A 19735-nucleotide genomic window follows, 5' to 3' on the forward strand; every position below is an offset into this window, starting at 1 on the left:
ATAATCCATATTTTACATTTTATTTCTTATAACCATTTTAAAGAAAGTTCTTTAAACTCAGTGAAAGGTCTGCATTTAGCCACATTGTACTTAGATCTACCACCAGAGGTCAGAAGACAAGTAAATGATTTCACCCAGCGGGTTTTTGAAAACAGTACTAACTTTGTTAAAGAGGTAAAGTTCGCACAAAAAACTCATAAAAAATAGGGAAATTGTATTATAGTAATAAGGGAAAATTTTTATATTGTGTTGTGTATGATTGTTATTGCTGTGGAATACCCTCACACGGAATTGCTAAGAAAATGATCAATTTTGGACAGTGGGAGGTAGTGAAGGAAGCTGCAGCTCCAATGTGATGCTGAGGAGAGTAAAGTGAAAAAAGGATGAAGAATGTAAGATAGAGGGAGGGGTGTATCCACATAGGGCTCAATGGGGAGGTGGATACGGCTGTGCAGAGAGGTGGTGGGATTTGCACAAACAACCAGCCGTGGCTCATGCATCAGGATATTGGATGCAGCTGTGGTTTCCTGAAGAAACGCTGGGATTTAATGAAAAATAACTGAGAGGGGAGAACGATTTTAGCCCTTGGTAACACGTGGGATATAAAGACTAGGGAGACTTGGGTGGAAACAAAGGATTAAGCAGCAGAGGAGGAGTGAAAGAAGAAAAGCCACTAGATAGGTGGAAAAACATCAAAGCAGGTATGGAAAACTTCTAAATGAGAATTAAAACTGTATTTTTGAAAGAATAAAATTTAAAGATACCTAATTATTTGGGAATGCATTAATAACAATTGGAAATAGAAGCTGACTGAACATCAGTCTTGATGGAAAGACTCTAATATAGATGTAGGGACACACATATGGAAGTTTAATCCCTACTGATTTCTATCAACCTTTAACTTTCAATTTGGCCAACAGCATTGTCAATCATTTGAGTCCATGGTCAATTAGTGCATTTGTACAATGCAGCTTAACTGCATCAATTTTGTTTTAGAACAAAAACACAAACACATTATGGATTTTCCCAATTTTGAACAACAGCGTAACATTAGTGGCAGTGAGATTATTCTCCTCTGTGTTGGGGGGGAAGGGGGTGGTTGAGGACTCCTTTGTGAGTTAGTGGTATAATTAGTTATCTGTGAGGCTGTGAATAAACCATGAGGCTGTGGCAGCATAAATCAACAAACCACACCGCATTCTTTCATGTAGGAACAGAAATTAAAACACATAAATGTACAGGTGGACTCATATCATCTATTCCGTGATCATTATGTTATTAAGTGTGCAAATGAGTGTGACAGCAAAACAGAGCAGCTACTGACACACTGATGTTGGTCAGGTTGAGAGGACAGAAACGATATGAGATTCCTATTCTATTCAATTCAATTCAATTCAGTTTATTTATATAGCGCCAATTCACAACACATGTTGTCTCAAGGCACTTCACAACAGTCAGGTACATACATTCCAATTAATCCTAACAATTGAACAGTGCAGTCGGAGTTAGCTTTTTATTCAAATTGGATAAAACGTTTTTCTATCTAAGGAAACCCAGCAGATTGCATCCAGTCAGTGACTTGCAGCATTCCCTCCTCCCGGATGAGCATGTAGAGACAGTGGACAGTCACTGGCGTTGACTTTGCAGCAATCCCTCATACTGAGCATGCATGTAGCGACAGTGGAGAGGAAAAACTCTCTTTTAACAGGAAGAAACCTCCAGCAGAACCAGGCTCAGTGTGAGCGGCCATCTGCCACGACCGACTGGGGGTTTAGAGAGAACAGAGCAGAGACACAAAGAGAACACAGAAGCACTGATCCAGGAGTCCTTTCTATGGGAAGGAAAAGTAAATGTTAATGGATGTAGCTCCTTTAGTCGTTTCACCTAGAAAGAAAGAACAGATAAACTCTGAGCCAGTTTTCAAGGTTAGAGTCTGAAAGAGAGCATATAGAGTTAGTCACAGTAAAAGCTCAGTCAATTTCCATGTCTAGGAGAGAGAAAGGGTTAAACACTAAAAGACAGGGCTATGTGGATCATCGGTAGAGGGTGAGCATTAAGTTGTTGCCAGCAGAAGCTCGGACAATTCCCCTCTCCAGAAAGGTGTCACAGGTAGACACAGAGCCAGGCCAGGTGTAGCTCGAAGAGAGAACAAAGTTAAAAACTGAAATAACAGCAAACAATGCAAAATTGGAGAGTAGTGTGAGAATGTAGCGAAGAGGGTGAAAGTGGTTGTTATGTCCTCCAGCAGCCTAAGCCTATAGCAGCATAACTACACAGATAGTTTCAGTTCAGATTATTTAGTTAAACGACGCTTATTTACAACAATGTCGTGATGTTACCCCACAAACGTCCATGTATCCTATAGGGATTTCATGTGATAGATCAACAAATAATTGCAAAGAAAAAGGAAAAGGTGCATAGTTTTACATTTCCCCAACCAGAAAAAGTTTTAAGTGTGGCTTTTATTCAGCTCCCTTCTCTACAATGCCCCTAAAAAAATAGGTGCAATCAAATGCAAAGTTTGGGCTATAATATAGGTCCCAAGTTTTCTATATCCCCCAGAGCTGTTCATTTCATCTTCTGAAAATGGAAACAGAATCACATATATGTTAATCCTATGGCCGTCCACTTAAACTGACAGGCTAGTCAAGGAGAGCGTTAATCAGAGTAGCAGCAATTTAACTCTCGATGACCTGGAACGATCCATGGCTAAGGAGGAGGAATCTGTCAACAGGGCAGCTGTATGTTGTGTACTATGCTCTAAGAGGTTGTTTCAAGTTTGCAAGAAGCCATGTGGGGGACACAGCCAACATGTAGTGGCCAACATACAAAAGGTACAGTATGTGTGCTTTATAAATTACACTCCACATTACCCCATCCCCATCATGGTACACGGTGATGGGTTTATCATGCTGGGGATGCTTCAGAAGCAAAAAAAAACTGGTCGCTAAGAATGCAGTGTTATACAAAGTATTGAGGCAGAGGGGCTGAGACAAAGGTAAGGTAAGGTAAGTTTATTTATATAACGCTTTTCAGCAACGAGAGACTCATAGCGCTGTACATACAATTACAATACAATCACAAAGCAAATAAACACAGATACAGAAAAACAAATCAAATGATAAAATCAAACAACAGAGATAATAAAAAAAAAATAAAATAAAGAGAATAGATTGATGGACAAGAAAGTGAAAGGAAAAGTGGACTGAAAACACAACTAATCATGCCTAGATGGCACAGTCAAAGGCCACTCTAAACAAATAAGTTTTTAATCTTGATTTAAAACAACTTAGGGTTTCGGGGCTTTTACAGTTTTCTGGCAGTTTATTCCAGATTAGATAAGAACTAAAAGCTGCTTCTCCGTGTGTGTTTCTGATTCTGGGTACGCAGAGTAGATTTGAGCCAGAAGACCTGAGAGGTCTGGGTGGTTGATACACTGACAACAAGTCTCTTATGTATTTTGGTGCAAAGCCATTCAGTGGTTTATAGACTAACAGATGTATTTTAAACTCTATTCTCTGAGCTACAGGGAGCCAGTGTAAAGGCTTTAGAACCGGGGTGATGTGCTCCACTTTCTTAGTTCTAGTGAGGACGCGGGCAGCGGCGTTCTGGATCAACTGCAGCTGTCTGATCAACCTTTTAGGCAGACCTGTGAAGACACCGTTGCAGTAATCAATTCTACTAAAGATGAACGCATGAATTAGTTTTTCAAGGTCCTGTTGAGACATTAGTCCTTTAATCCTGGAGATGTTTTTCAGGTGATAGAAGGCCGACCTAGTTTCTATATTTATGTGCCTCTGAAGGTTCAGGTCTGAGTCAATCACTACACCCAGATTTCGAGCCTGATTGGTGGTTTCTGGCTGCAGTAACTGAAGCTCTGTGCTAACTTTTAAACAATCTTCCTTTGGTCCAAAGATTATTACTTCACTTTTGTTTTGATTCAGCTGAAGAAAGTTTTGGCCCATCCATGCATTGATTTCTTCAAAGCATTTACCCAGCGCTTGAATGGGTTCATAGTCACCTGGTGACATTGTAACGTATAGCTGTGTGTCGTCTGCATAGTTATGATAACTTACGTTGTTGTTTATTAAAATCTGAGTTAGTGGGAGCGTGTGGATATTGAATAGGAGGGGCCCTAAGATGGACCCTTGGGGAACGCCACATGTGATTTTTGTGGTCTCTGATGTAAAGTTACCTACCGACACAAAAAAGTCCCTGTCCTTCAAGTAGGATTTAAACCAGTTGAGTGTTGTACCAGAAAGGCCAACCCAGTTTTCCAGGCGCTCTAATAAAATGGAGGGATCAACAGTGTCGAATGCTGCACTAAGGTCCAATAATACCAGCACTGTGGTTCTTCCACAGTCTGCATTTATACGGATGTCATTGAACACCTTGACAAGAGCAGTCTCTGTACTGTGGTGAGCAGGAAGCCTGACTGGAAGACATCAAAGTGGTTGGTCGTTGTTAGGAAGTTGTTTAACTGCTGAAACACAGCTTTTTTAGTAATCTTACTGATGAAGGGGAGGTTTGATATAGGCCTGTAGTTCTGTAGTAGCAGCTTGTCCAAGTTGCTCTTTTTCAATAGAGGTTTGATAATTGCTGTTTTCAGGGCCTGGGGGAAAACACATGACAAAAGGGACGTGTTTATTATTTGTGTTAAATCAGATGTTATTACAGGCAAAGCTTTCTTAAGGAAAGCTGTGGGTAAAAGATTGAAACAGCAGGAAGAAGAGCTTAGTTGCTGTACAATTTTTGTCTAAAATTTTGCAATTTATTTGGTGAAATTGGGAAATTTTGTCAAAATCAATTCTAGTTGGAGACAGAATTGGTACTGGAGTTGATGTGGATGTGCTGACAGCCCCATTGATCTTTTGGGTTTTTTCAGTAAAGAATTTAGCAAATTCATTGCAGGCCCTGGTAGAGTGGAGTTCAGATGCTACAGTTACAGGAGGGTTTAACCTGTCGACCGTGGCAAATAATGCACGAGCATTGTTAATGTTTTTGCTGATGATCTCAGAAAAAAAAGATTCCCTTGCATTTTTCAGTTGTAGGTTATATCTATATAGTCTCTCTTTATAGATAATATAGTGAACTTGGAGTCCAGTCTTTCGCCACCTGCGTTCAGGTTTTTGACACTCTTTTTTTTCACTTCTGACTGGTGGAGCACTTCTCCATGGAGACATTTTCTTCCCAGAAATGAGCAATTGAATCAATGATGTCCGAGAATTTAGAATGAAAGTTATCTACCAGCTCATCTACAGTGTTACAGGGCAAAGTGGAGGTAGAAGAGTAAATCTGGTTAAAGGTTTCAGCAGCACCGTCCTTAAAGATGCGTTTACTTATCATGTCTCTTTGGCAAACTGAGTCATTGCAGATTATGCTTTCAAAGATAACAGAAAAGTGGTCAGATAGAGCAACATCAGTTACAGACACCTTGGAAATGTTTAGACCCTTAGTGATGATCAAGTCCAAAATATGTCCCTGTTTGTGCATTTGCTGTTTAACATGTTGAGTAAAACCAAAATTTCTAAGAGTGTCACATAGATCTATTGCACTTCTATCTTCAGGATTGTCCATGTGAATGTTGAAGTCTCCCACAATAATTAAACAGTCATAATCAACATATATCACAGATAAAAGCTCATTAAAATCTCTGAAAAAGTTTGTTTTGGACTCAGGAGGCCTATAAATATTCAAGAACATGGTTCGGACCGGGCTCTTTACCCGGAGAGCCAAATATTCAAAAGAGTCAAATTTGCCCAGAAATACTTTTATACACTTTAGTAAATCTTTAAACAAAGTGCCCCCCCCCCACCACCACCTTTTGTAGTTTGGAGGCGTCGCCTCTTTCAGAATGGGAGCTTCATTAAATTCATGTAACCATGTTTCTGTTAAAAACATGACATCAAGACCGTGGTCAGTAATGAAGTCATTGATTAAAAATGATTTTCCTGACAGAGATCTAATGTTCAATAAAGCCAGTTTATATGACTTAGTTGCTGATATTAACTCTGTGTCTGTTTGTACCTGACAGTTTATGGCTTTTGTTGATTGTTTATTACTGTCTCTTATCCTTTTGGCTTTGCTCTTTTCTGATAGAGTTACCACTGGGACCCAGACTGTATCACAGAGAAGTGATTTGAAGGTCATGATTAGGAGGAGATAGATTAGGAGGTGGTGGGGGTCTGCGGCATTTGGAAGATGTTGGTTTAGTAGCAGGGCCTCGGCCACGGGGGGTGTTGAATGGAGAAGATGTCAGAGCCATTTGGGTCCCGATTTTAAGAGCTCCTTTCATGTTATCAGAATCCAGTAAAGCAAAAAGCGGGCTCAGTGGGGAGATGGGAGAGTTCTGTGCGGGTTTGGGGCAATGGGGGTATAATGGGGGGGTCCACTTCTCCTGAGGATTTTGATGGGGAGACCTTTTGTGATGACCTCTCTTTCTCAGCCAACTGGCCGGTTGTCTCTGCTGGAGCTGTTGGAGGCAGCGTTATCATTCTTGTTGATACTCCATGTTCTCTGCTGAAGGTCGAAGCTGCTGGCAGATTATTAACTGAATAGAAGAGATTAGATGTGAGATGTCTGGCTCCTGGCCTGTTCAAACAGAAACCATCTTGCTTGAAGAGTTGTTTTTTTTCCCAAAAAATATTAAAGTTGTCGATGAAATTCACAGGTGTGGTGGCACATGTTTTTTTCAACCACTTATTAATCATCAGAAGTCTCAAAAAAACCTCATCTCCACAAAAAATCAGAGCAAAAGGTCTGCTGAGAAACACCTTGATATTGAGACCTCCAACAATATTCAGAAGACGAGTGAAATCCTCCTTCAGTCTTTCTGATTTTTTCTTAGCCACGTCATCCATGGCTCCACAGTGTATAATAAGGTTTTCTAGAGACGGGCGCTTTTCTGTGATTGCAAGAATATTCTCTGAGATATCAGAGACCACGTTACTGGTACCAATCATAACTTCTGTGTTTTTCTTGTTGCAGAAGTTTTTAATCCCATCCACAGCTGTGTTGCCCACTATTAGGGTTCTTGGTCCAGTGGGGCGCTTTTCTCTGGCAGTTTAGGAGAAGACTGTTTAGAATGAAGGTTGTTCTCAAACCTTTTATTATTCACAGAAGATGGATCATTATCCTGGTTTTCATTCTGTAGTGGAGATAATCTCTTTTGGAGGAGAATTCCATTATTTCCAGCTGTCTCACTCCTATCAGTTGTTGTGACAGCAGCTCACTGTCGAAGTCTCCATTTCCCAGGGGAAACGGGAGCATTTCTCTGTAATTCTGGCTATTCTAATTTATTCAATTGCTGAGATCTTCCAGTGAGTCGTCCACCTTGATTTTTTGGGCATGCCCCTAAAACATTCCAGGGGGGTCTGCCGGTAGGTTTATTCTCAGTGTTCTGATTGCCGGCTGAGTTGTTGAGCTGGTTGTCACTGTTTGGGATCACAGGCAGAGTTGAATCATCGTTTTACCCCATATTCATCTCCACATTCACTTCTAGTCGATGGATTTTCATCTCCAAAACAGCCAATTTCTGTAAACGTTTGTCCTCTGTGGTGAAGGGAGGCATTTTGTGCTGATTAGCTGGCGTCAACTTGTCCTGCTTACTGGTTCGATTATAAAAACATCAAAATCCTTTAAAAAAAAAATTATAATAATAATAATCCTTGGGAGTCGCTGGTAAGAAGTTGTTTTAGTCCAATATTTCCGTAATTTTGGCTAAGAGATAAAAAGTTAGGAATAAAAGAATGCAAGCAAGCAGGGAGCTTAGGAGAAAAGCGTCTGAGCAGGCAGAGAGGCACCCCACACTTTTTAGATTCTTATTTAAAATCCAAATTAAATACTTTGACATTTGTCGTTGTGCCATCACAAAAAGTGAACATGTTCAAGGAGTATGAATACTTTCCCAATGCACACTAGAAAGAGAATTATGTGTTCGTGCTTTTATTTGTTTTCCTGTGTTATCCTAGCAGTGCCGTCGACCTCTGCCTGTTGATCCGCAATGGCTGTCCAGCTGAATGAGCTTTTCTTCATCTGCCTTACCATCACACAGGGGTGAGCGAACTGATGTAAAAACCCAAATGTATTTTTCATATTTCATTTACTGATGTTTTCTTTCCCCCTACTTCTACCAGTGGTTGTATGTTCCCTAACAACCACTGGGGTGAATGGAATGACTCTCAGCTTCAGCCCACCATTCAGAGACTTATGAAGGGATACAATCGCTACCTTAGGCCTAATTTCAATGGTAATTAATAGATAGAGAATACTTTTTTCAATTTTCACTGCCAGAATAATTGTTTTTAATGTGTCTGCTGATTGAAATTTTAACAAATTCTTTGTCTTTGTTTACAACAGAAGGTCCTGTGGAAATTGGAATGAGTCTGGATATTGCCAGCATTGATGCCATCTCTGAAATAAATATGGTATAACCCAACTCCCTTTCATTCTTCTTCTTCTACAATAAGCATAAATGAGAGAGGTGGTGAAAAAAAGTAAACAAAAGCGTCCTTAATGTGATCCTTTTAGGACTACACAGCAACCATTTTCCTTCGTCAAAGGTGGCGCGATTCCAGGCTGGTGTTTCCTGGGAATGAGAGCGTGAGTGTGGACGGACGGCTGGTGTCATTGCTATGGATACCGGATACTTTCATCCCAGACTCAAAGCGGTCCTTCCTTCACGATGTGACAGTGGAGAACCGTCTCATCCGCATATTCAGTAATGGCACTGTTCTTTACGCCCTTCGGTACGTTCCTCCTTTTCTTGTTTTCATGGTTCTGTTGTAATCAGCCTTGCTCTGGCCTCAGGTTCTACTCAAAAAAGGAAGCAATGACTAATGCATCATGATTCAGTCAAATAACTTAAGGGAGTGACACTTGATTTCTGTATGCTTTGAATCCCTCAGTCTGTTTTAGTCTGTCATGTCCATGGCATCCATGAAAATTTGTCGTGACATTTCATGTGTTGTCATTCTGCCGCAGAGCTTTATTTTGACACTAAAGCTTAATTGAGGAAAGAAAGAACATCTTTGCGTTAAGGTTAGATTCATCCTTTGTCTGGCTGAATTAAGACAGACATTGATTCATGTGTGTCAACATGAATGGTGGCAACTCAATTTGTACATGAGTCAGGAAGTTGCCTCATTACCGCAGAACATTTGACTGATATATTTGTTTACTGTGTAACTATGGAATCTTTTAAGATGATAAATTATCACTGGATTTTAAAACCTGTGAGACTTAAACATATGCATAAGACAAAGTTTCATGCTGAGACATCAAATATGAGTTTTTTTATTGTTGCTCAGGGGAAGAGAGTTATATGCTTTCACCAATCATTTGTTCATGCAAGTGGACTACTTTAATTACAGGGTATAGGGGTAAGTGGGTTGAATACATACATGCAACACTTTTCAGATTTAACATATTTTTTTGTAACTTTACTTTATTTGCAATATTATGTATCATATGTTGGTCAGCATTGATGGGATGATGAATGCACCTAAATGCAGGACAATCATAGAAGAAAACCTGTTAGAGGCACCAGCAGACCTGCAACTGGGGCAAAGGTTCATATTCAAGCTGGATAACAACCCAAACCAGAAAGTCAGAGGTAAAATGGAATGGTTTAGAAGAAAACAAATTTGCCCTACAGAAAAAAATAAATCAATATCTTTTGATCCAAGTGAGAATCTGTGACAGGACTTCAAAATTGGCATTCATAGAAAATTCCACATTCAATCAAATTGAGCTTGAGTTATTTCGTAAAGAGGAATGGGCAGTAATAGCCTCTAGATGTGCGAAGCTGGTAGAGACATATCCCAAAGCACTCATGGCTGTATTTGTAGAGACATTGTTCTAAAAAGGATTCATTCAGGAGGAAAAATGTCAATGTATGGCACACTTTTCTTAATCATAAGAAAAGCTGAAAAAAACCAGGTACACAGTACACTTTTCAGACTTTGTTTTTATTTTTATTACTTGTAATGCATGGTGGTGGCGGCATCATTAACATTAGTACTACATTATGTGATATTATTGTGGAACTTCAAGTCCCATTCATCTCTTTAAAGGATGGACAAGAGACAAGACAAGATTAAAACTGGCAGAGGTCCCAGCCCTCACATGTTTATTCCAAAAGTAAATATTTACACTATTTACACTTTTATAATCAGTAAACACAAAGCGGCAAGGTGACGATCATGATTTTCCATTAAGTGCAGGTCATTAACTTTAGAGGGTCATTTCACTCTCACGGTGCAGAGAAACTGTCTTCATTCACAACATAAACTCCTCCTCTCTCATCTCAGCCTCTGATGTCATCACCTAATATAACTCACCTGCCCATAATGATTGCACATCATAATATGATAGGATAAAATCAGTGATTAAAACAAATCAAACCATGCATCATGCAAATAATGATAAATATGCAGCAATACTTTCACTATAAAAATGGCAAATTATGTGATCTTTAAATTGATATATTATTAATAACTTTTAACAAATCTTTTGGTGGAAATCTATGCTGAGTTTTTGTTCTCTTGGTCATGGCTAAGAAGCAGAGACTTCTTTGCTCACACCAGTCATTTGTTGGCTTGTGCTACTTCAAAGGAAAAATGAATAAGACTAGATTAAGTCGCACACCAGTGGACCCTGTATAGCCGTTTTCAGATAGCAATGCCTTACAGTGGATTTTTATTTAGGCATCACACTAAACAGGGCTGAATACATACATATTCCACTTTAAAAATTGTGTTTTTGTAGTTGTTTTAAATTCATGTTAGTAGTGCATTGTGCTTTGTTTTTTTGGGGGGTTTTTTTAATATAGTTTTTTCCTATTTTACATGAGAGTGTGAGGAGAGAAGGATACAACATCCTTGTTGCAGCCAATATCTTGATCTGTTTTACCCCATGCATATTAGCCAACGTTTTTCTATGATGTCCACAGGTGATGTATGTTGTTTTGTGTCAGGTGAAAAAACAAAGACAAATTTCCACATACGAGGGCATGGTAATATGTTGGAGAGAGAATGATAAATCAAATTTTGCAAAGACAGTTTTTGTCAAGAATCACTTTCACAGTCATTTCATCAGAAGAGATGAGAAATATTTAAATCCAACTTGATGGGCAACAGATACTCTGCAAGGCCCTGGATTAGCACAGCTCAAAACAGAGGCAGAGAGCGATGGGTGCAAGCAGTACGCCAGGATCATGTTATGTCCTCATTCACAGTGTTATTATTTCATCTTAAAAACATCATCTCAGAATTTCATCAAGTTAGATGCAAACCTAAATAATGCATCAGATAAGAAAAATCTGCTGACAGATGCTGACTTATCAAATGTGAGCCTTTGTTCTCTTTATTGTGACTCAGGGGAATGAGAGTCCTTTGCTTTCACTAATCATTTGTTGTCTTGTGCTACATCAAAGAAGGGGAGATTTGTATAGGGGGCGGTCAAAAAAGAGCTTTTGACACTTTTTCTTTGAAAACTCCACAGCATCACGGCCACAATTGCCTGCAACATGGATTTAACCAAATACCCCATGGACAAACAGGTGTGCACCCTGCAGCTGGAGAGCTGTGAGTATTTTCCGTCCACCAACCTCCCATCAAGTGTGTAATTGGCCATATATTATCATCTTCCTTCCTCTACCTCTGTCTTTTTTCATTATCATCATCATCAACATTAGTGTAGCTAGTATCAAACTGTAGAGGCAATTTGTTGCTGTGCAGATTTGATGCTATAACTGGTAATAATATGTGCTGCATTGTCAGGGGGCTATAATATACAGGACGTGGTGTTCTACTGGACAAGAGGGAATGATTCAGTGAAAGGTTTGCACACCTTGCGGCTGGCTCAGTACAGTGTGGAGAGCTACTATACATCGGTGTCGGAGGCTGTGTACGAAACAGGTACAGAGTAGAGTCATGTGAAGCAAAGATGTTGTGCATCATGAATGTAACACATAATTTTTATGTGTTTATAGAGCTGTGTTGTTTTATGTCACTACACAGGTCATTACCCGAAGCTGGTGCTGCATTTTTCCCTGCGCAGAAATGTCTTGTTCTTTATCTTGGAGACATATGTCCCCTCCATTCTGCTTGTGGTTCTCTCCTGGGTGTCTTTCTGGATCAGCCAGTCTTCTGTGCCAGCTCGAACATGCATTGGTCAGTATTTTTACTAAATTATGATCCTTGTACACCATGTTCCAGTCAAACCTCTGAAGACGCCAGCTTGTTTATAATTATGTTCAAATTAAAACAGGAAAATGGGAACCATGCTCAACTGAAACATTTTTGCTAGTGCAATGCAATTAATGTTTTAATTTCGTTCTTATTTTTAGTATGATGAGCTAAATTTGAATATGGGCTGGTTTGCAGTTATTGTGTCTTTATAAGTCTGCTGCTTTGTTGTTCAGTGCTCATGCAGACTTTATTGATCTCACAATCAAGAAATTGTCCCTTGCATCATCCCTTAGGGAGCACTGGGCTGCTATTGTCCACCACTCCCACTAGATAGTAAAGGTTTACACTTTCTTGAAAGGCCGTTAGAGTTGTTGCTGTTTTCTTTGCCAAACACAATCCATGTTGCTTTGGGATATGATGTCTGTGGCTACTACAGTATAAGTCTGCCTGATTGTTGTTGGAAAAGCACAGAACATGTGTGCTGAATACCACTGAACAACGATGTTGAATCTTAAGTTTGCCCCACTCTTCGTGCATTTAGAAGGGAATGGCCAGTTAAAGTTAATGAGGTGGATCCGTACTGCTGCCAGCTTTAACCATTGAAATTTGCGTAGTTACACAGATGTTGTTTGGCTGTGAAAACAAACTTAACAACAGTTTAACATGAAAGTGTAGATGTTTACTATTTGACAAAATAGAGTTTTATCCCTTGATATGAACAAATTAAGTTGGTTCTCACTGCTCTCAGGATCATTTGCTTAACTCATGGTACCATGACATCCATCTAAAACAGGTAAGGAGACTATTAAAGACAATAACTTCACAAGGCTGCACCTCTTTTCATTTTTGCTTTAACTATCATGTGTTCAAATCAATTACTGGTGCTACCAGTGAAAGAGAAGATGCTGCTGCATTGCAATACATCACTGACAGAGTTTTTGGAAATGTTAAAAATGACATTAATTGGATCATATGTGTTTACATCCAGAACATTGGGTTTGTCTTATATGACAACCATACGGCCTGACATATTCTCTGCTTGTCTCCAAAGTTTTGGAATGTCCAAAAGGCTTTTTTTTCTCCTAACAATTGAATATGCTTTTAAGAAATGTTTTTCTTATCCTGGTTCATCATCTATAAAATTCCGTGTATATACAGGGGTTGGACAATGAAACTGAAACACCTGGTTTTAGACCACAATAATTTATTAGTATGGTGTAGGGCCTCCTTTTGTGACCAATACAGCGTCAATTCATCTTGGGAATGACATATACAAGTCCTGCACAGTGGTCAGAGGGATTTTAAGCCATACTTCTTGCAGGATAGTGGCCAGATCACTACGTGATACTGGTGGAGGAAAACGTTTCCTGACTCGCTCCTCCAAAACACCCCAAAGTGGCTCAATAATATTTAGATCTGGTGACTGTGCAGGCCATGGGAGATGTTCAACTTCACTTTCATGTTCATCAAACCAATCTTTCACCAGTCTTGCTGTGTGTATTGGTGCATTGTCATCCTGATACACTGCACCGCCTTCAGGATACAATGTTTGAACCATTGGACGCACATGATCCTCAAGAATGGTTCGGTAGTCCTTGGCAGCCCATCTAGCACAAGTATTGGGCCAAGGGAATGCCATGATATGGCAGCCCAAACAACCACTGATCCACCCCCATGCTTCACTCTGGGCATGCAACAGTCTGGGTGGTACGCTTCTTTGGGGCTTCTCCACACCGTAACTCTCCCAGATGTGGGGAAAACAGTAAAGGTGGACTCATCAGAGAACAATACATGTTTCACATTGTCCACAGCCCAAGATTTGCGCTCCTTGCACCATTGAAACCGACGTTTGGCATTGGCATGAGTGACCAAAGGTTTGGCTATAGCAGCCCGGCCGTGTATATTGACCCTGTGGATCTCCCGACGGACAGTTCTGGTGGAAACAGGAGAGTTGAGGTGCACATTTAATTCTGCCGTGATTTGGGCAGCCGTGGTTTTATGTTTTTTGGATACAATCCGGGTTAGCACCTGAACATCCCTTTCAGACAGCTTCCTCTTGCGTCCACAGTTAATCCTGTTGGATGTGGTTCATCCTTCTTGGTGGTATGCTGACATTACCCTGGATACCGTGGCTCTTGATACATCACAAAGACTTGCTGCCTTGGTCACAGATGCGCCAGCAAGACGTGCACCAACAATTTGTCCTCTTTTGAACTCTGGTACGTCACCCATAATGTTGTGTGCATTTCAATATTTTGAACAAAACTGCTCTTACCCTGCTAATTGAACCTTCACACTCTGCTCTTACTGGTGCAATGTGCAATCAATGAAGAGTGGCTACCAGGCTGGTCCAATTTAGCCATGAAACCTCCCACACTCCCACATTGTCCAACCCCTGTATATAATCTACATTTCAAAGGCTTTGAAAATAGTGCTGCCATAAATCACCATGACATTTTAGAGATAAAATATAATGTAAAGATGGTAGAACTCTGCTGTTCTACCATCATTAGCTTCTGTCTCAGCGATCAACTAATCTGGATTTGATATAAATAACGATGCCAAGAGAGATATCTACTGCAGGTAGGGTATTGACTGTTTAACATATCTCCCAAAATCCTAAAATATCACTTTAAATCAATGTGTGCTGTATGTTTAAAAAAAAATAGAAGTCACTGAAAATAAAGAAAGCATTAAAAAGTGCATTAAGCACCTGGAAACAGAGAACTTTTTTGTCTTCTCAAAGTCAATAGCCTGTTAACTGACTGAACTTTTATTCTACTCAGAACCACACTTTGATTGTCTCTGCAGGAGTGACAACCGTCTTGACCATGACTACTCTCATGATGGGTGCCCGCACATCCCTGCCCAATGCTAACTGCTTCATAAAGGCAATAGATGTTTACTTGGGCATCTGTTTCACCTTCATTTTTGGTGCACTGTTGGAATATGCCTGTGCTCATTTTTATACAATGCAGCTTCAAACCATAGAGGATTTACACAGGGTAAGAAACAAGCACTAATGCATAATATTCTGTCATAGATATTGAAACGTTTTCCATCGTTAATGCATTTGTGTGTCTAACAGGAGTTTTTGAGGGAGTTTGCTGAGTCTAATGGAAGTGGTTTAGTCCCAGTTGTCAGCTCCAACCAACCGAACCAGTCCGTGGAGGTGCAGAGGACAGAGGAGCCAACTGAGGAGCCAGTGGACAGTGACATTAGGAACCATGCTGCTTCAACAGAAAAAGTGCGGAGTCAGGGCTGCGGCTTGTCATCTGTGAAAGATGCCTCACGTAGAGCAGCTGCTGTCTTCATTGTTAAGAATCCACACAATATTGATCGCCATGCCCGTACTGTTTTCCCTACAGCGTTTCTCTTTGTAAACATCCTGTATTGGCTGTATTATCTCTTTCTCTGAGTTCCAATTACAGGCTGCCAGATAGTTCATTTCACTACCCTGAAGCTTTCCTACCTCCTCATTGTGGCTGGACCTGAAAATATCTGATAAAACATTTTATAGCATGCAGATAAAACTTGTTTTAGGGCAACAAATACAAGAGAAACAGCTAGTCAGGACTGTGCTCTCTGCTGAAATGTGCTGTTAATCGTGTGTAAATGAACAGCTCTTCAAGTATCAGTATAGGGCGTATATGATGAAAATGATGCTTAAGATGTGTAAACATGTTTTTACAGTGCCTTCACAAAGTATTAATACTCACTGAACTTTTCCACATGTTATGGTTACAACTGCAAACTTCAATGTGTTTTATTGGGATTTTATGTGATATACCAATCAAAAAAAGTGTATAATTGTGAAGTGGAAAAAACAGATTGTCAATTATTTTATTAAAATATTTGCATCTGTTGCTATGTAGCCCTTTTGAGTCACCACCTTTTAGTGCAAATGTTGCCGCAAGTATCTTGGGCTATGTCTCTACTAGCTTTGCACATCTTGAGGCTGGATTTTCTGCCCACTCCTTTTTTGCTAAACAGCGGAAGTTCAATCAGATTAGATGAAAACATCAATCAACAGGTTTTCAGGTCTGACAAGAGACTCATTATCGGATTTACGAAAGCTGATTCTTTCGAATGAAGCTTTGGGAGGATGTGTAGAGCCCTACTAGAAAGTAACCTCTGTCCCAGGCTTAAGTCTCATTCGCCCTCTAATAGGTTTTTCCTCGAAGATCCGCTGGAGGATTCCCTGGAGGATTCACCCCACAGCATGATACTTCAACTCCCATGTTTCACCATGGTTCTGCTTTTTATAATGTGATGCACATTGTTAGTTTTCTGCCACATATAATATTTTAAATGTAGCCCCATAAGTCAGTGCTGGTCTCATCTGACCAGACCATATTCTTTCACATGTTTGCTGTATCTCCTACTGTTGTGGCAAACTGTATGTTGGATTTTTTTCAGCAATGGCTTTTCTGTTGCCACTCCCCCATATTGGCCAAAGGAGAACACAACCTGCACACTAGTGCCAACAGTCAACTTATGTCAACTGTGATCTTTCGTACACTCTGAAGAATATATAAAGCATACCCTAATGATTTGGCTGTTCTAATTAACCTGCAAAACATCTGCTGAACTCTATATTTTGTGTGCTGCTGTTGCTGCCAGTGTCGGGTTGGTTCTCTTCAGCTCCCACCCCACCCCAGCACCCCCCTTTGACACCAAGGTCCAAGGAGACTTTCTTCTCGTTTCCTGACATGCGGAAGACATGTTCATGGAGACAAAGATGCATGCTTCACTCCATGACATGATGAGCAGCATGGCCATGAAGTGATGAGCTCAAAGCCTACTGTAAATGCCAAACTCAAACCTATACTACACTGGCTCATGAAGATGTATTTAAACATCTACAGGTGAGTTGCCTGACTGAACTAGTAGTTGTTGAGTTCTTTAAACATAGTTTTGTCTTCTTGCCACATGTCCGGAAATAGTTGTCCTTTCGATAGATTCTCCCATCTGTGCTGAGGAACTCTACAGCTCCTCCAGAGTTACTATAGGTTTCTTGGCTGCTTCTCTGGTTAAAGCACCCCACTTTACCATACAGTCAGGTAAGGGGAATGGCCATGTCTTGGTAGGTTTGCAGTTTTGCCATACTCTTTGCATTTTCAAATCATGTATTGAACACTACTTTAGATTTTTTGAAGTTTGGGATATTTTTTCACTAATGGTTTTTAACAAACCTCTGAGGCCTTGACAAAACAGTATTTATACGAGATTACGTTACACACAGTGGACTCTATTTGCTTATTTGGTTGACTTTTGAATACAGTTAGTTGGACTGGATTTTATTAAGCAGTATCAGATTAACCTGTATACAAATACAGGCTCCACTTTTCTTTTTTTATTTGAAAAAATACTGAAAACCATCCTTATCTTTCCACTTAAGAAAAATGTATTACTTTGTGTCGGTCTGTCACGTACAATCCTAAATAAATACATTTGTGTTTGTGGATGGAATGTGACAAAACATGGAAAAGTTCAAGGGGTGTGAATAGTTTTTCAAGGTACCGTAACAGTAGGATGCTGAATTCCAAAACAGTCTGTGCTGCATTGATGCCTTTATTAAAGAAATCATATAAATGTGCTTTTTTCTTGCTTTGGCTATATGAGGCTATATAACATTGACGTGCAATTAAACTGAAAAAGTAACTATTTGCAGGTGCATTTTAATTAAAAAAAAACTACGCATTTTAATAAAAAAGCTACGTTTATGTGTTTTACAATAATTAAAAAAATTAACTGGTTATGCAGTGAGAAGTAAATTTATTAGACCCTCATCCAGGTTTATGTAAAGTGCAAAAGTTGACAGAAAGTATTCAAATGCCAAAAAAAATATATTGCCTGAATTGGGAAAGACTGAGTAGCACCACCATGTTAGTCATTCAGTTACTTACAAAAAGGCCAAGGCTGCTTGAACATAATCATTTAGCAAAGTGTTTCAGTTAGTGGTACTGCCTAAACCTGAGTGCAGAAGCTACTAAATACAGTAAGTATCCTCCAAGTGACATAACTGCCAAATAACATGTCTGGAAAAGTAATATGCAAAAGTTTCAGACACTATATGTGGCTGTAAAGATTGGGCCTGAGTGAAGTCATTAAACGCCACAAGAGAAAAGATGACTTCTGTTAAAATGCATGTGATTTTAGCATCATGGAGTCTGAGTCTGAGCTTACAAGCAGAAGCAGAAGCATAAATCTTGACCAAGTACCTTGCACAGCTCTTTTCAGGCATGTGACTGTAATAGAACGACAAATATCTAATGCCCTACATTTAGTGTCTAAAACTTTTGCACAATGCTGCATGCACATGAAAGACTGATGCAGAATAAAACAAAAACAGTAGTCGTAGTTCGCTATATACATGAAGAAAACAAATAAAAACATGTTGAAGCATAAAAGGCACCCAATTGTAAAACTCTTTCCAAAACATCACATTAGTTAGGTTTGGCCTGCACATCATTACACTTTTTCATAATCTGTGCCTTTCAACTCTACATTTTATGCACTTCCTCTGCTTTCAGTACACGTATCTTGTGCCTTTGTCGAATAAACTCTCCCTTTCTTTCTTTTCTTTAACCCAGTCAGTGCCATCAAGACAATAAAAATACATGGATACAGAAAGTAAACAGTCCAAGAAATTTCCAAGTTGTCCTTTTCAGGGCTCCAAAGAGCAGATATTCAGTGGAAATATACCTCCACCTTGTGGTTGATTTATGTGTTGATTTTGACAAATGTCCTAACATTTGAATGGAAAGTCTGGGCTTTTGGATAAATTTGGTGGATGATCCTCATAAAGAAAGAAGATGGAAAAAGCCACACCCTGAAATCCATTTACTTCAGTCTTTTCCAACAAAACCCCCTTCTAGGTTCTTTTCTTTAACTCCCATTCCTGCAAAAAAAAAAAAACATTAAGTGGGAGTTTTAAAAAGGATGTTTCCATAACAAGACACATACATCACTTATAACTTATTGTGATGCAATTCAATATGATAAAGGCTAGTATCAAATGTATTAGGTAATGTCTTTGGTCAGCATTATTGTTGTGATGAAATAAAGTAGTTGTTTAAGCAACATTACAGCATTTGTAGTGAATAAAGCAAATTTTCTGGAATTTGTATTAGCTGCTGCCGCACTATTTACCCTAACCATTTAAAAGTGTCTAAATATGACTAAACAAAGCACATTTTACAGATCATCATATCCTGTCATAAATATAAAACGTGTGTCGCTTTTGATGCAGCATGTTCTCAACAGTGTATTAGGACACAGGTGTACATTGCCTAGTTACGTTACTTTAACCGGTTGCATTTTTCCCATACATAATTATCTACTCATCATCTTGGGCTACAGGATAAATGTTCTATTTGCAGTCTATGAGTGATCCCAAGTGGTCAAACTAGCTGAATTATTCTGAAAGTAGGTTGAGCTGCAATCATTTGGAGCTGCTCCAAAAGTTCAAATAGTTAAGTGAATTGTCATTTAATACAGCGTCTCAGTAGTGTAAAATGACCTCAAATAGTATTATTTTT

At 39.5% G+C, this 19735-nt stretch overlaps 2 protein-coding genes across 9 annotated transcripts in view; one reads left to right on the plus strand and one right to left on the minus strand.

Moving 5' to 3' along the window:
* The first annotated feature begins 450 nt into the window (after positions 1 to 450).
* Positions 451 to 17790, plus strand: LOC124860423 (gamma-aminobutyric acid type A receptor subunit pi). Of its 2 annotated transcripts, none has more exons than XM_047353751.1 (10): positions 451 to 701; positions 7971 to 8055; positions 8136 to 8248; positions 8359 to 8426; positions 8530 to 8747; positions 11503 to 11585; positions 11781 to 11918; positions 12021 to 12173; positions 15003 to 15196; positions 15280 to 17790. In XM_047353751.1, exons 2-10 carry the CDS (start codon positions 8003 to 8005, stop codon positions 15607 to 15609), a joined length of 1350 nt encoding a protein of 449 aa, XP_047209707.1. In that variant the 5' UTR covers positions 451 to 701; positions 7971 to 8002; the 3' UTR covers positions 15610 to 17790. The 2 variants fall into 2 exon arrangements, with proteins under 2 accessions (XP_047209707.1, XP_047209708.1); XM_047353752.1 differs by having other exon boundaries at positions 7974 to 8055.
* The window catches only part of afap1l1a (actin filament associated protein 1-like 1a), a 44704-nt gene continuing 42716 nt past the window's right edge, over positions 17748 to 19735 (minus strand). For all 7 annotated transcript variants that reach the window (XM_047353748.1, XM_047353747.1, XM_047353744.1 and 4 more), the window contains one exon: positions 17748 to 19095. In XM_047353748.1, the coding sequence (XP_047209704.1) occupies positions 19069 to 19095 (27 nt within the window). In that variant the 3' untranslated portion in view covers positions 17748 to 19068. The remainder of the gene's footprint in view (positions 19096 to 19735) is intronic.

This window comes from Girardinichthys multiradiatus, chromosome 23 (assembly GCF_021462225.1).
Source record: "Girardinichthys multiradiatus isolate DD_20200921_A chromosome 23, DD_fGirMul_XY1, whole genome shotgun sequence".
Classification (NCBI taxonomy): domain Eukaryota; kingdom Metazoa; phylum Chordata; class Actinopteri; order Cyprinodontiformes; family Goodeidae; genus Girardinichthys; species Girardinichthys multiradiatus.

What these genes read in the sequence shown, in the direction of transcription:
- LOC124860423 (XM_047353751.1), top strand. Translation starts at nt 8,003, where the DNA reads ATGGCTGTCCAGCTGAATGAGCTTTTCTTCATCTGCCTTACCATCACA. An exon ending in CACCCTGCAGCTGGAGAGCT is followed by an intron (nt 11,586 to 11,780) that starts GTGAGTATTTTC and finishes CTGCATTGTCAG; the next exon opens with GGGGCTATAATATACAGGAC. An exon ending in GGAGGCTGTGTACGAAACAG is followed by an intron (nt 11,919 to 12,020) that starts GTACAGAGTAGA and finishes GTCACTACACAG; the next exon opens with GTCATTACCCGAAGCTGGTG.